This window comes from Grampus griseus, assembly GCF_964374135.1.
Source record: "Grampus griseus genome assembly, chromosome: Y".
Classification (NCBI taxonomy): domain Eukaryota; kingdom Metazoa; phylum Chordata; class Mammalia; order Artiodactyla; family Delphinidae; genus Grampus; species Grampus griseus.
In genome coordinates this window covers 16107582-16122652 of record NC_139016.1, presented here as the reverse complement: position 1 = coordinate 16122652, position 15071 = coordinate 16107582, and the positions used below count along the sequence as shown (strand labels likewise).

The 15071-nt window shown below is 44.7% G+C and overlaps 1 protein-coding gene across 1 annotated transcript in view; it reads left to right on the top strand.

Moving 5' to 3' along the window:
* Nucleotides 1–500: 500 nt before the first annotated feature.
* LOC309817702 (H(+)/Cl(-) exchange transporter 4-like) overlaps nt 501–15071 on the top strand; it is a gene marked incomplete at its 3' end in the record, with an annotated part of 46375 nt that continues 31804 nt past the window's right edge. Inside the window, exons 1-3 of the mRNA XM_082646967.1 lie at nt 501–649; nt 5028–5127; nt 9365–9552. Of these exons, the coding sequence (XP_082503093.1) occupies nt 506–649; nt 5028–5127; nt 9365–9552 (432 nt within the window). The 5' untranslated portion in view covers nt 501–505. The remainder of the gene's footprint in view (nt 650–5027; nt 5128–9364; nt 9553–15071) is intronic.

Here is a 15071-nt window from a genome sequence, read left to right as displayed (position 1 = left end):
AAAAATTAACGTTTGTGTCTCCCCAAAATTCATATGTTGAAACCTAATCCCCAATGTGATGGTGTTGGGAGGAGGGGCCTTTGGGAGGTGATGAGGTCATGAAAGCTGAGTCCTCATGGATGGGATTAGTGACCTTATAAAAGAGACCCCAGAGAGCTCCACCAGATGAGGACACAGTGAGTAGATGGCCGTCTGTGAACAGGAAGTGGGCTCTCACCAGACACTGAATCTCTAAGTAAGTGCCTTGATCTTGGACTTCACAGCCTCCGGAACTGTGAGAAATAAATGTGTGTTGTTGATGAGCCACCCAGTCTGTGGTATTTTTGTTACAGCAGCCTGTGCTCACTAAGACAGACTGTATGTATCTTTCATCACAGCAGAGGTGCCTATGCTGAAATGTCTTTCCTGTGCAAAAAAATAGCACACGTGGATTGTTCTGCCAGGTCTGTGCAGATGTTCTGCTCACGTTTTTAACGACAGGTTTTCTCTCCCAGGTGTAAGTAGCATGGTCAATGCAGGAGCGATGAGTGGCTCTGGAAACCTGATGGATTTCCTTGACGAGCCGTTCCCTGATGTGGGGACGTATGAGGACTTCCACACCATCGATTGGCTGAGGGAGAAGTCACGGGACACCGACAGACACAGAAAGGTACATGCTGTTCATAAGGACACTGTGAGGGGAATCCCTTCGGAGGGCTGGGCCATGCTTCTATCGGACAGTCACTGAGCTAGAGCTTGGGTTCATGTGTCATGTGCTGAGCTAGGTTCTAGAGAAGAGAAGGGCTAGTGGGAGAGGCAGAGATGTGGACAGGTAATTCTAATACCAGGTGCTTTGGGTGGAAGGCTATGTCATACAGAGGTGTGGTGTGGAGGGCAAGGAGTGGGGCTCTGGAACCAGACAGATTGGGTGCATCCTGACTTTGACATCTTTAGGTTGGCTGACTTCTGGGGTGCCATTTCTGGACCCCATCTTCTCATCTGTAAGGATGGAGTTAATTATACCAGAAGATTAAATCGGGCTCTATGTGTATGAAAGCACATATTACAGTGCCTGGCCTCTCGTAGGCAGTCAATATATATTTTTATGGGCTGCAGTAAAGTTATGTATCAAGTGCTGTGGGGTCATTTAGGAGGGATGTTTAGGGAGGGAGTTTTTAGAGAGGGTGCGATCTCAGTGGGGTCTTGAAGGATGACTAAGAATTTGCCAGGCAGAGGAAGGGGAAAGGATTCTCATCAGGAGTGGCTTTTTTAGGTCACAGAGGCATGAAATACCGTGGCACATTTAGGCAGTTCAAGGAGCTCTAAGGTTTGGTGGCAGATTCACGGAAGGGGAGGACTAGAGATGAGTCCGGCCACGTGGGCGATGGGGCCACATTGGGAACCACTGAGTAGACCATGAAGAGGAGTTTAGATTTCCTTTTTTTTTTTTAAGATTTATTTTATTATTTTAAAATTTTATTTATTTTTGGCTGCGGCGGGTCTTAGCAGCAGCACACGGGATCTTCGTTGAGACATGCGGGATCTTTTCGTTGTGGCGCGTGGGCTTCTCTCTAGTTGTGGTGGGTGGGTTTTCTCTCTCTACTTGTGGCTCACAGGCTCCAGGGTGCGTGGGCTCTGTAATTGTGGTCTGTAGTTGTGGCACACGGGCTGCAGAGCACGTGGGCTCTGTAGTTTATGGCACGTGGGCTCAACTAGAGTTGAGGTGCGCCAGCTCAGTAGTTGTGGTGCGTGGGCTTAGTTGCCTCACAGCATTTGGGATCTTAGTTTCCTGACCAGGGATCGAACCTGCGGCCCCTGCATTGTAAGGTGGACTCTCCACCACAGGACCACCAGGGAAGTCCCTGGATTTCCTGTTTACTTATTTATTTATTTGTTTGTTTATTTTTGGCTGTGTTGGGTCTTCATTGCTGCACGTGGGCTTTCTCTAGTTGTGGCGAGCGGGGGTTCCTCTTTGTTGTGGTGCGCTGGCTTCTCATTGAGGTGGCTTCTCTTGTTGTGGAACATGGGCTGTAGGCGCACGGGCTTCAGTAGTTGCGGTGTGTGGGCTCAGTAGTTGTGGCTCGTGGGCTCTAGAGTGCAGACTCAGTAGTTGGGGTGCACGGGCTTAGCTGCTCTGCAGCATGTGGGATCTTCCTGGACCGGGGCTCGAACCCGTGTCTCCTGCAATGGAAGGTGGATTCTCAACCGCTGTGCCACCGGGAAAGCCCTGGATTTCGTTTTCATGGCCACAGGATACAAGAGAGATGCACTGCCAGGGGAGAAACAGGAAGCTTGGAAATGAGCTCAGGAGAAAGAGGAAGAAGATCTGACAGAGGGCAGTGAAGTGCCGATGGAGAGAGGCTTGGGGTCCAGATCCTTCACAGGAGCCGTTGCCAGGATGGAGGTGGGCAGTGGGGCCAGGATGACGCCCTGGCTGTGGTCAGAAGAGGGTGATGCCTTGGATGACGAGAGGAGGGAAAGGGGACGCGGCAGATTTCAGGGGGAGGCCACTGAGTTCGGTTTCAGGCGCTGTGAGTTTGAACTGTTTGTCCAGCCTGTGGCTGGAGCGGGTACGCAGGCGAGAGAAGCCTGTGCAGTTCAAGGGCAGGGTCAGGGCTGTTGGTGGAGCGTGAGGGGTCCTTGGCATGCGACTGGGTGCTGAAGCTTTAGAAGCGGCCCAGGTGGCCTGGGTCTGGAGAGAGAGGTCAGGAGCAGTTGGGCCCCAGAGCAGTGCCAGAGTTAGTGGGTTCTGGGGGGCAGGCTGGGGCTCAGTGACGGATGCTTAGCGGAAGCAGATAGAGGTGAAGGAGGGCAGCCAGCAGAGTGGCCACAAGTGAAAGGCGGGAGAGAGTGGCGAGGACGGGGCCCCCTCCACGGAGGGGTCAAGTCGGAGACGAAGCAGCCGTGAGGGGACCGTCGGCGACCGAGGGCGAGCAAATCCAGCGCAGCGCGTGTCCGCTCAGCGCCGGTTCCTTGGCTCGCAGCCTCGCCCGCACGTGCGCATGCTCTATATGGCTGCTCCTGTGCTACAACAGCAGAGTCCAGTAGTTGCCACGGAGACCATCTGACCTGCCGAACTGAAAATATTTACCTTCTGTCTCTTTACAGAAAATGTTTGCCAGCCCTTGCTCTAAAGGGTTATGAGGGGAATGATGATCTCAGGAATGTAGGTTTCTGTTAACACAGGGAGGCAAACGGGTGCTCTTACAATGTGTTTAGATGTAACCATCTGCCTGGAAAGCGTGATCCAGGCTGGCTCATTCAGCCTTCTTGCTGTTAATCAAAACTACAGTGAGGTATCACCGCACACTGGTCAGAATGGCCATCATCAAAAAATCTACAAACAACAGTGCTGGAGCGGGTGTGGAGAAAAGGGGACCCTCCTACACTGTTGGTGGGAATGTAAGTTGATACAGCCAGTATGGAGACCAGTATGGAGGTTCCTTAAAAAACTGAAATTAGAGTTATCACGTGATCCGGCAATCCCACTCCTGGGCATGTATCCAGAGAAAACTCTAACTTGAATATATACATGCACTCCAATGTTCATAGCAGCGCTATTTACAATTAGCAGTAATCACGCCTCGGATAAACCTCATTGGCTATGATACTGCCACTGCACAAAGCTAACAGCACTATTGACAATAGCCACGACATGGAAGCAACCTAAATGTCCACTGACAGAGGAATGGATAAAGAAGGTGTGGTACACGTATACAACGGAATATTACTCAGCCATGAAAAAGAATGAAATAATGCCACTTGCAGCAACATGGATGGACCTAGAGATTATCATACTGAGTGAAGTAAGTCAGAGAAAAACAAATATCGTATGATGTTGCTTATATGTGGAATCTAAAAAACTGGCACAAGTGAACTTATTTACAAAACAGAAACAGACTCACAGACATAGAAAACCAACTTATGGTTACCAAAGGGGAAAGAGGGTGGGGGAGGGATAAATTAGGAGTTCGGATGAACAGATACACACTACCGTATATAAAATGGATAAACAATAAGGTCCTACTGTATAGCACAGGGAACTATATTTAATATTTTGTAATAACCTATAATGGAAAAGAATCGGGAAAAGAATATATAGGTATAACTGAATCACTTTGCTGTACACCTGAAATTAACATTGTAAATCAATTATACTTCAGTTAAAAAAAGAAAGCTCTTGGGACTTCCCTGGTGGTGCAGTGGTTAAGAATCCACCTGCCAATGCAGGGGACATGGGTTTGAGCCCTTGTCTGGGAAGATCCCACATGCCGCGGAGCAACTAAACCCGCGTGCCACAGCTACTGAGCCTGCGCTCTAGAGCCCACGAGCCACAGCTACTGAGCCCATGTGCCACAACTACTGAAGCCCACACGCCTAGAGCCTGTGCTCCGCAACAAGAGAAGCCACTGCAATGAGAAGCCCATGCACCTCAACGAAGAGTAGGCCCTGCTCGCCACAACTAAGAGAAAGCCCGCGCACAGCAAGGAAGACCCAACGCAGCCATGAAGAAAGGAAGGAAAGGAAGGAAGGAAGGAAGGAAGGAGGGAGAGAGGGAGGGAGGGAGGGAGGAGGGAGGGAGGAAGAAATGAAGAAAGAGAAGGAAAGTTCGTTCTTGTTGTTAACATGTAGCCTGGAAAATGAAAGAAGGAATTGAAGTCTTTGTCGAAGAGGGTCTTTTGTGAGCAGACCTTACGATTTAGGCTAAAATAATGATTTGTATTCAAAACGGTGACACCGAAGTGATGTCTTCCTTCAGAATGGCTTTGAAATAATCAAAGATCACATCACACTTAGTGAGGTTTTTTTAAGTAAGTGAACGTTTTTGGGCTCTTTGGAGACTACCATGGCATCTTTCTAGCTCTGTGAACTAGAAAGCCCGTTTAACCACTGTGCTAGGTAACTGGAAGAGTCACGTTAGCGGCAGTCTAGTTGCTTCATTATATTCGTTTTCTCAATCACCGTGTTTCCTGAGGAAACAGTTTCAGAGAAGGAAGCCTGAATTGGAAAGTGTATCCACATCAGCTCCGATGTCTTTCTGCGTCTAGATAACCAGCAAAAGCAAGGAGTCCATATGGGAGTTCATCAAGAGCTTGCTGGACGCCTGGTCGGGATGGGCGGTGATGCTGCTCATCGGCCTGCTGGCAGGTACGTGGAGTGTTTCTCTTGTACTTCAGGCAAGGGGGCTGTTACTTGAAATACCTAAGGGCACAATACATGACGGTACACTTAACATAAATCTATCATCAGTAAAGCAAAAAGACCCCCAGGCACGGACAGGCCCAGGTATGGTCATTGGAGCGCAGTACCGAGAAGGCGGGTTGGCCCTTTCCACACTGTACAAAGGTTTACCGCCATGCTGGATTTTATTGAAAACACACCTTCTATAGTACTTGGCCACGTAGAAGGCGAGAAAGGACGGGAACATGTTGGTCTCTAAAAATAAAACATATGAGACTGGCCTTTACTAACACCGGCAGGCCCTGAGATGAATTGTAAACATCGAGAGACGCTCACGGTAACGCGAGACACCACAGGGTCTGAGGTAGGCCCGGGGCGGGGGGGGTGCCTCCAGCCCATGGGTTGTTCTGACCCTCAGGGACTCCGTGTCCTTCATTTTTATAATCCCAGCACCATGTTTGTGAGCAGTAGCTGTTTCCAGAATGAATGAATGAGTATCTGGAGGGGACACCTCCCCTTTTCATAGAAAATGCACAGCCCTCCATGGAAATTGTTTCCTGAAACTTACTTGCTTTTAGGAGGCTGTGAAGGTTAACGTCTAAGGAGAAAAAAATTTGATCATGCTGAAGAGATTCCCTTAATAAACTCCCCCTGCCTGTAGTAACACACTAGTTCTGCTTATAGGACTGATCAGAGAATGGCTGTGTGATACAGGTTGAATATAGTACGTACTCGCAGAGCACCTGCGGGGCATAGGGTAAAATTTTGTGATTAGAGGACTTTGATTTCTGGCTGCCCTGTCACTCGTTACATCTACAGTGGTAAGAGGGGCCTGGTTGCCGGGGAGGGGCTCCCTCTGCCTGGCATGTCCTAAAGGGCCCAGGAGAGTGCTGAAGGGGCAGTCCTCTCCTTCCGGCCACAGCAGCTACCCACCCATTCCGCCCATCCTGTCCTTCTCCTCCCAGTGGCACTCCCGGTATATATTGGGAGCAGTGCTGGGAGGGAATTCGAGTTCATGGACATATGGCGTTTTGCCACCCATTCGTTTGGCTCTATGAAGTCCTTTAAAGGTAGGTGGGGTGGGGGGAGGGCGGGGAGGGTAGTTTGCTGCGAACTTCGATGTCTTTCTTTAGAATAGATTTATAAAACTGTACCCTGTGTTATTCTTGGCTCCTGGGAAGGAGGGATGAATACGGGAAATGAAGGAATCAGAGTAGATGTCTTGGCGTCCTGCTGGAGTCACACAGCATAGATTTATCAACTGATCTCAGAGCCCTGTCGGGCTATCTTTAGCAAGTCAGATACCGACCATCGGGCTTCACTGTTAATCCGATTTCCATCAGTTCTTTCAGGAAGAATCACCTGGGGAATTAAAAAAAAATTCTGCTGCCCAGGCTTCAATTAAATAGTAGCTCCCTGGAGATGACACCCTATCATTGAGTAAAGCCCCCTTTCCCCTGTGATTCTGATATGCAGCCAGGGGTGAGGACTGCTGGAGAAGGGCGATCCCATGGTCACATCAGCAGATGAGTTATATAGGAGGGAGGCAAGAAAGATGATCTTGGCAGTGAAGGTGGCGAAAGTGTTCTTTTGATCTGGATGAAGGAAAAGCCAGAAAACTGCCCCATTCACCTTCCCGTTCCCCAGTGGCGAGCCCCAGGGGTCCCACTGTCTGGCTTGTCACCTCCGTAGTGGCAGGCAGCCCGGCATTATATTCCGACGCCCAAGACGGAGAGGCCCAAGCTGCGGCTCCTCTGCAGGGCGTTAACCAGGAGCCACCACTGGGTGTCGCTGTTGTTCCACACAGGGCAGTTTTTGTTCCAATGTCGTCATCTGCTTGAGGTGTTCTCTGACCACCTTTTCTAAAAGCACGTCTCCCTCTCTGAGCCTCGTCGCCCTCGCCCACTATATGTATGTGTGTGTGTGTGTGTGTGTGTGTGTGTGTGTGTGTGTGTGTGTATAACAGCTTTATTGAGATATAACTCACATACCATACAGTTCACCTAAAGTGTACAACTTGGTGGTTTTTAGCGTATTCACAGTTTTGCAACCATCACCAAGGCCAATTTTAGAACATTTTCATCAGCTCCCAAAGAACCTTCCTACCCTTTAGCTATCAGCCCCAGTGCCCCTAGCCTCCGCTCAGTCCTGGGCAACCGCTAATCTACTTGCTGTCTCTGTAGATTTGCCTACTCTGGACATTTCATAAAATGGAATCATACAATATATGGTCTTTTGTGACTGGCTTCTTTTACAGCATAACGTTTCCAAGGTTCATCCATGCTGTCGCATGTGTCAGCGCTTCATTCCTTTTTGTTGCCATTGTAGGTGGACCACATTTTCTTTCTCCATTCAGCAATTGATGGGCATATGGGTTGTTTCCACTGTTCGGCTTTTGTGAATATGCAGTTGTGAACATTTGCGTACATGTCTTGTGTTGGGTGTATGTTTTCATTTCTCGTGGGCAGATGCCTAGGAATGGAAGTGTTTGGTCAGGTGGTGACTCCTTGTTTAACTTTTTGAGGACGTGTCCGACTGTTCTCCTGCACCATCGTAGGAAATGGCTGCCATTGGAACGTGCTGTGTTCTCCTCTCTAGCACCTACCACCTTCTGTTGGAGCCCCTCATTTACTTACTTATTCAATCTAGTGTCTTCTCGCAAAGCTGAGATTCCACGAAGGCAGGGACCTGAGTTTGCTTTGTTCACTGCTGTACCCCAGGGTGTGGAACAGTACGTGGCACGTAGTACGTAGGTGCTCAATAAATAGCCCTTGAGTGAATGGATGGACCTGAGTTTCCTGATTTTCATTCGTTTGTTGCTCTCATTCATTCAACATGGATATATAGTTCCAGCTATGTACCTGACGTGAATACAATGGCCCTTGCCCACTTAAAGGGGACACAGGGTCTAGACACCTGGCTTGATCCCCACCGTGGCACACAAACCAGACAAGAGACTCCCCCCACCCTTATAGACTAGTTGGAGTGTGTGTGTGTGCATGTGAGGGGTGCGTGTGTGTGTGTGTGTGTGTGTGTGTGTGTGTATACACATATATATAGATACTGATCATATCAGGATGTGATAGGTATGGTGATGGGGAGTGCCTGGGAAGTATACTTAGCCCAGACTTAGGAAATCAGGGGAGGCTTCCTGAAGGAGGTGATATAAATGCCAGCATCTGGAAGATAAATAGGAGCTTGCCGGGTTGGGGGAGGACAGTGCTATCTGAGGCGGTGCAGAGAGGAGGGCCTGGTGTGCCAAGGAACACTGTGCGTGGGATTCGTGATGGAGAGAGAGGAGCCTGGAGAGAAACGTGGGAACGGCGGTCAGAGCCTGCACGCTGCTGAGGATTCGGGTGTTCTGGCTAGAACAGTGGGCGACTGCTGATGGAACCAGGAGAGTGGCAAGGCCAGGTCGCCTGAGGCTGGCGTATGGCTGCCTTTGGGAATTGATGTTCTAATAAGGACCCAGTAAAAGTGTGAAAAGTTTGGTAGCGCAAAGGTATTCCCTGCCTTCGTAAAAGACTGGAATGGGTTATTCTAGAAAGAGACCTAAAATGGCCTTCTCTGACCCACTGCACACTCGATTTTATCCCACTCCTATCGGCCTTTCAAGTAGTTATTTACTTATGTAGCTCCTCAGTCCTTTATCCATAATTTTTTAAAAATCCAGAAAGTTCTAACAAGTGAGATTTTTCAAGCTGGATTCCATTTGATGGCAAAACTTTATTTCAATGACAAGGCAGTTATAAATGGTTTTGTCTCCATTTTGTCTGAATTGTCAGATTTCCTGGAGGATGTGTGTGTGTGTGATGCCAGCATCCTGCCCCAGAAGCCGCTGAGGGGGTTACGTGATTTATAGGGTGTAGGTACCCTGTTTCTAAGATTCGGAGGGCTGGTTCTGAAAGCTGCTCGGCCCCAGGGGCTTGCGGTGGGGGTCAGCGCTGCAGGTCTCTCCCTCCCACCCTATCGAAGACCCCCGAGGACAGCGTATCATTGGCCTTTGTGTCTCACTGGGCTGGGCACCACTTTTGCCACACCTGGTGCCCTGCCACTCGCTCAGGTGACCTCAAGACTGAAGAAAGAGGCTTCCTGGGTGCGTGGCAGCCCGGGGCACGGGCATCTTCGCCTCGCCCTCTGGGCGCACGTGCTGCCCTGGCCCATGCCTGCCGTCCCTCTGAGTGGCTCTCGCTGCTTCTTCCAGGCACCCTGGCCAGGGTCATCGATCTCGCCGTCGACTGGATGACAGACCTGAAGGAGGGCATCTGCCTGTCCGCCTTCTGGTACAGCCATGAGCAGTGCTGCTGGACTTGCAATGAGACCACGTTTGAGGACAGGGACAGGTGTCCCCTGTGGCAGAAGTGGTCGGAGCTGCTGGTGAAACAGTCGGAGGTGGGTGCAGGGGCGGGTCCTGGCTGGGAGCCCCATGGCTGGTGTGGGGGGACGTCCGAGCTCTCACCTTGCAGTGTCTCTCCTGACCATCGTTGTGGCTACTACGAGTGCCACTTGGCTTTTTCTAGCTCTAGGGTTCAAACTTCACTTGGAAAATCCTTTTCCACTATTGCATGTGCACTATGTATGTATTTTCTTTAAAGCCTTTTGTTTGGCTTTATTTTTCTTACTGAGAGAGATCTCTTGATCATGCTGAAGAAATAGGGTTGATTTTTATCCCTTCTGATTGAGAAGAAAAGTTTTTTAATAACAGATTTAGTAAGACATGATCCATATTCCGTGGGGCGTACCCATTAACGGGTACAATGCGATGGCTTTTAGGATATTCACAGAGTTGTGCCACCATCACCTCGATCTAATTTTAGAACTGTTTTTTTTTAACATTTTTTTTTATTCAAACAGAAAGTCGCAAAAATTATAATTATCCTCATCAGTTCACTCAGTCCCATGTTATTAATTTTTTCATCTTGGTTTTTTGTTAGCACTTTTATGAATTCATCAGTTTTCCATTAGAGTTCTGAAAATGCTTATTCATTCAGTTCAGCAGTATAGTCAATTACCAGAAACCTGTACTTGTCAGAGCCTTTTCCATGAATTCCTTGAAGATGAAACCCTTTTATAGGAACATTTTTGCAAAAGCATCAGAGTATACCCAGAACTGTCTGTAAATGACAAAAGACTTAAAAATGGCCATGGTTAAAGATTTGATGAAAGTTCATAATAATGCAGTTGACAAAGAAATTTAGTTATTTCTGAGATATACGTTTTAAAGTAATAACTAGAATTATGACTTATAACATTATACCAGAACATATAAGATTTTTAGAATTTCATGTAATGTCTGAAACATTTATATTAACATATTTCCATACAAATAAGCCAAAGAAAGTTTAGTATTAGTTTCTTTTTTTTTTTTTTATACAACACGTTCTTATGAGTCATCAGTTTTATACACATCAGTGTATGCATGTCAATCCCAGTCGCCCAGTACAGCACACCACCATCCCCACCCCACCGCGGTTTTCCCCCCTTGGTGTCCATATGTTTGTTCTCTACATCTGTGTCTCAAATTCTGCCCTGCAAACCGGTTCATCTGTACCATTTTTCTAGGTTCCACATACATGCGTTAATATACGATATTTGTTTTTCTCTTTCTGACTTACTTCACTCTGTATGACAGTCTCTAGATCCATCCACATCATCCACATCTAAACATGACTCAATTTCGTTCCTTTTTATGGCTGAGTAATATTCCATTGTATTCTTTATCCATTTTTATGGCTGAGAAATATTTCATTGTATTCTTTATCCATTCTTTATCCATCTTCTTTATCCATTTGTCTGTCAGTGGGCACTTAGGTTGCTTCCATGACCTGGCTGTTGTAAATAGTGCTGCAATGAATACTGGGATGCATGTGTCTTTTTGAATTATGACTTTCTCTGGGTATATGCCCAGTAGTGGGTTTGCTGGATCATATGGTAATTCTATTTTTAGTTTTTTAAGGAACCTCCATACTGTTCTCCATAGTGGCTGTATCAATTTACATTCCCACCAACAGTGCAAGAGGGTTCCCTTTTCTCCACACCGTCTCCAGCATTTGTTGTTTGTAGATTTTCTGATGATGCCCATTCTAACTCGTGTGAGGTGATACCTCATTGCAGTTTTGATTTGCATTTCTCTAATAATTAGTTATGTTGATCAGCTTTTCATGTGCCTCTTGGCCATCTGTATGTCTTCTTTGGAGAAATGTCTATTTAGGTCTTCCGCCCATTTTTGGATTGGGTTGTTTGTTTCTTTAATATTGAGCTGCATGAGCTGTTTATATATTTTGGAGATTAATCCTTTGTCCATTGATTCATTTGCAATATTTTCTCCCATTCTGAGGGTTGTCTTTTCGTCTTGTTTATGGTTTCATTTGCTGTGCAAAAGCTTTTAAGTTTCATTAGGTCCCATTTGTTTATTTTTGTTTTTATTTCCATTACTCTAGGAGGTGGATCAAAAAAGATCTTTCTGTGATTTATGTCAAAGAGTGTTCTTCCTTTGTTTTCCTCTAAGAGTTTTATAGTGTCCAGTCTTAACATTGAGGTCTCGAATCTATTTTGAGTTTATTTTTATGTATGGTGTTAGGGAGTGTTCTAATTTCATTCTTTTACATGTAGCTGTCCAGTTTTCCCAGCACCACTTATTGAAGAGACTGTCTATTCTCCATTGTATATCTTTGCCTCCTTTGTCGTAGATTAGTTGACCATAGGTAGGTTTATCTCCGGGCTTTCTATCTTGTTCCATTGATCTGTGTTTCTGTTTTTGTGCCAGTACCATATTGTCTTGATTACTGTAGTTTTTTAGTGTAGTCTGAAGTCAGGGAGTCTGATTCCTCCAGCTCCGTTTTTTTCTGTCAAGACTGCTTTGGCTATTCGGGGTCTTTTGTGTCTCCATACAAATTTTAAGATGATTTGTTCTAGTTCCGTAAAAAATGCCATTGGTAATTTGATAGGGATTGCATGGAATCTGTAGATGGCTTTGGGTAGTATGGTCATTTTCACAAAATTGATTCTTCCAATCCAAGAACATGATATATCTCTCCATCTGTTGGTATCATCTTTAGTTTCTTTCATCAGTGTCTTATAGTTTTCTTCATACAGGTCTTTTGTCTCCCTAGGTAGGTTTATTCCTAGGTATTTTATTCCTTTTGTTGCAGTGGTAAATGGGAGTGTTTCCTTAATTTCTCTTTCAGATTTTTTCATCATTCGTGTATAGGAATGCAAGAGATTTCTGTGCATTCATTTTGTATCTTGCAACTTTACCAAATTCATTGATTAGCTCTAGTAGTTTTCTGGTGACAGTTTTACATCTTCTTTTCTGATTTGTATTCCTTTTGTTTCTTTTTCTTCTCTGATTGCCATGGCTAGGACTTCCAAAACTATGTTGAATAAGAGTGGTGAGAATGTACATTCTTGTCTTGTTCCTGATCTTAGAGGAAATGCTTTCAGTGTTTCACCATTGAGAATGATGTTTGCTGTGGGTTTGTCATATATGGGCTTTATTATGTTGAGGTAGGTTCCCTCTATGCCCACTTTCTGGAGAGTTTTATCGTACATGGGCGTTGAATTTTGTCAAAAGCTTTTTCTGCATCTATTGAGATGATCATATGGTTTTTATTCTTCAATTTGTTAATACAGTGAATCACATTGATTGATTTGCGTATGTCGAAGAATCCTTGCATCCCTGGGATAACTCCCACTTGATCATGGTGTATGATCCTTTTAATGTGTTGTAAGATTCTATTTGCTAGTATTTTGTTGAGGATTTTTGCATCTATATTCATCAGTGATATTGGCCTCTAATTTTCTTTTTTTGTAGTATCTTTGTCTGCGTTTGGTATCAGGGTGATGGTGGCCTCATAGAATGAGTTTGGGAGTGTTCCTTCCTCTGCAATTTTTTGGAAGAGTTTGAGAAGGATGGCTCTTCCCTAAATGTTTGACAGAATTCACCTGTGAAGCCATCTGGTCCTGGACTTTTGTTTGTTGGAAGGTTTTTAATCACAGTTTCAATGTCATTACTTGTGATTGGTATGTTCATATTTTCTATTTCTTCCTGGTTCAGTCTTGGAAGTTTATACCTTTGTAAGAATTTTTCCATTTCTTTCAGGTTTTCCATTTTATTGGCATAGAGTTGCTTTTAGTAGTCTCTTAGGATGCTTTGTATTTCTGCAGTGTCTGTTATAACTTCTCCTTTTTCATTTCTAAATTTATTGATTTGAGTCCTCTCCCTCTTTCTTGATGAGTCTGGCTAATGGTTTAGCAATTTTGTTTGTCTTCTCAAAGAACCAGCTTTTAGTTTTATTGACCTTTGCTATTGTATTCTTTGTTTCTATTTCATTGATTTCTGCTCTGATCTTTATGATTTCTTTCCTTCTGCTAACTCTGGGTTTTGTTTGTTCTTCTTTCTCTAGTTCCCTTAGGTTTAACATTAGATTGTTTATTTGAGATGTTTCTTGTTTCTTGAGGTAGGCTTGTATAGCTATAAACTTCCCTCTTAGAACTGCTTTTGCTGCATCCCATAGGTTTTGGATCATCGTGTTTTCATTGTCATTTGTCTCTAGGTATTTTTTGATTTCCTCTTTGATTTCTTCAGTGATCTCTTGGTTATTTAGTAACGTCTTGTTTAGCATCCATGTATTTGTGCTTTTTACTTTTTTTCCCCTGTAATTCATTTCTAATCTCATAGCCTTGTGGTCAGAGAAGATGCTTGATATGATTTCAGTTTTCTTAAATTTACTGAGGCTTGATTTGTGACCCAAGATGTGATCTATTCTGGAGAATGTTTCATGCACACTTGAGAAGAAAGTGTAATCTGCTGTTTTGGGATGGAATGTCCTATAAATATCAATTAAATCTATCTGGTCTATTGTGTCATTTAAAGCTTCTCTTTCCTTATTTATTTTCTTTTTGGATGATCTGTCCATTGGTGTAAGTGAGATGTTAAAGTCTCCCACTATTATTGTGTTACTGTCGATTTGCTTTTTTATAGCTGTTAGCAGTTGCCTTATGTATTGAGGTACTCCTATGTTGGGTGCATATATATTTATAATTGTTATATCTTCTTCTTGGATTGATCCCTTGATCATTATGTAGTGGCCTTCCTTGTCTCTTGTAACATTCTTTATTTTAAAGTCTATTTTATCTGATATGAGTATTCCTACTCCAGCTTTCTTTTGATTTCCATTGGCATGGAATATCTTTTCCCATCCCCTCACTTTCAGTCTGAATGTGTCCCTAGGTCTGAAGTGCGTCTCTTGTAGACAGCATGTAGATGGGTCTTGTTTTTATATCCATTCAGCAAGCCTGTGCCTTTTGGTTGGAGCATTTCATCCATTCACGTTTAAGGTAATTATGGATATGTATGTTCCTATGACCATTTTCTTAATTGTTTTGGGTTTGTTTTTGTAGGTCCTTTTCTTCTCTTGTGTTTCCCACTTAGAGAAGTTCCTTTAGCATTTGTTGTAGAGTTGGTTTGGTGATGCTGAATTCTCTTAGCTTTTGCTTGCCTATAAAGCTTTTGATTTCTCCATCAAATCTGAATGAGATCCTTGCAGGGTAGAGTAATCTTGGTTGTAGGTTTTTCCTTTTCATCACTTTAAGTATATCATGCCACTCCAAAGACACAGTAATCAAAACAGTATGGTACTGGCGTAAAGACAGACATGTAGACCAAAGGAACAGAATAGACAGCTTATAAATAAATCCATGCATCTACAGATCTTTGACAGGGTACACAATAGGGAAAGGATACTGTCTTCAAAAATTGTGCTGGGAAAACTGAATATCTACATGCCAAGGAATAAAACTGGACTCTTGTCTCATATAAACAGAAATCAATTCCAAATCAACTAAAGACTTAGACATGAGATCTGAAACTATAAAACTCCTAGAAGAAAACAGGGGAAACCTTCATGACA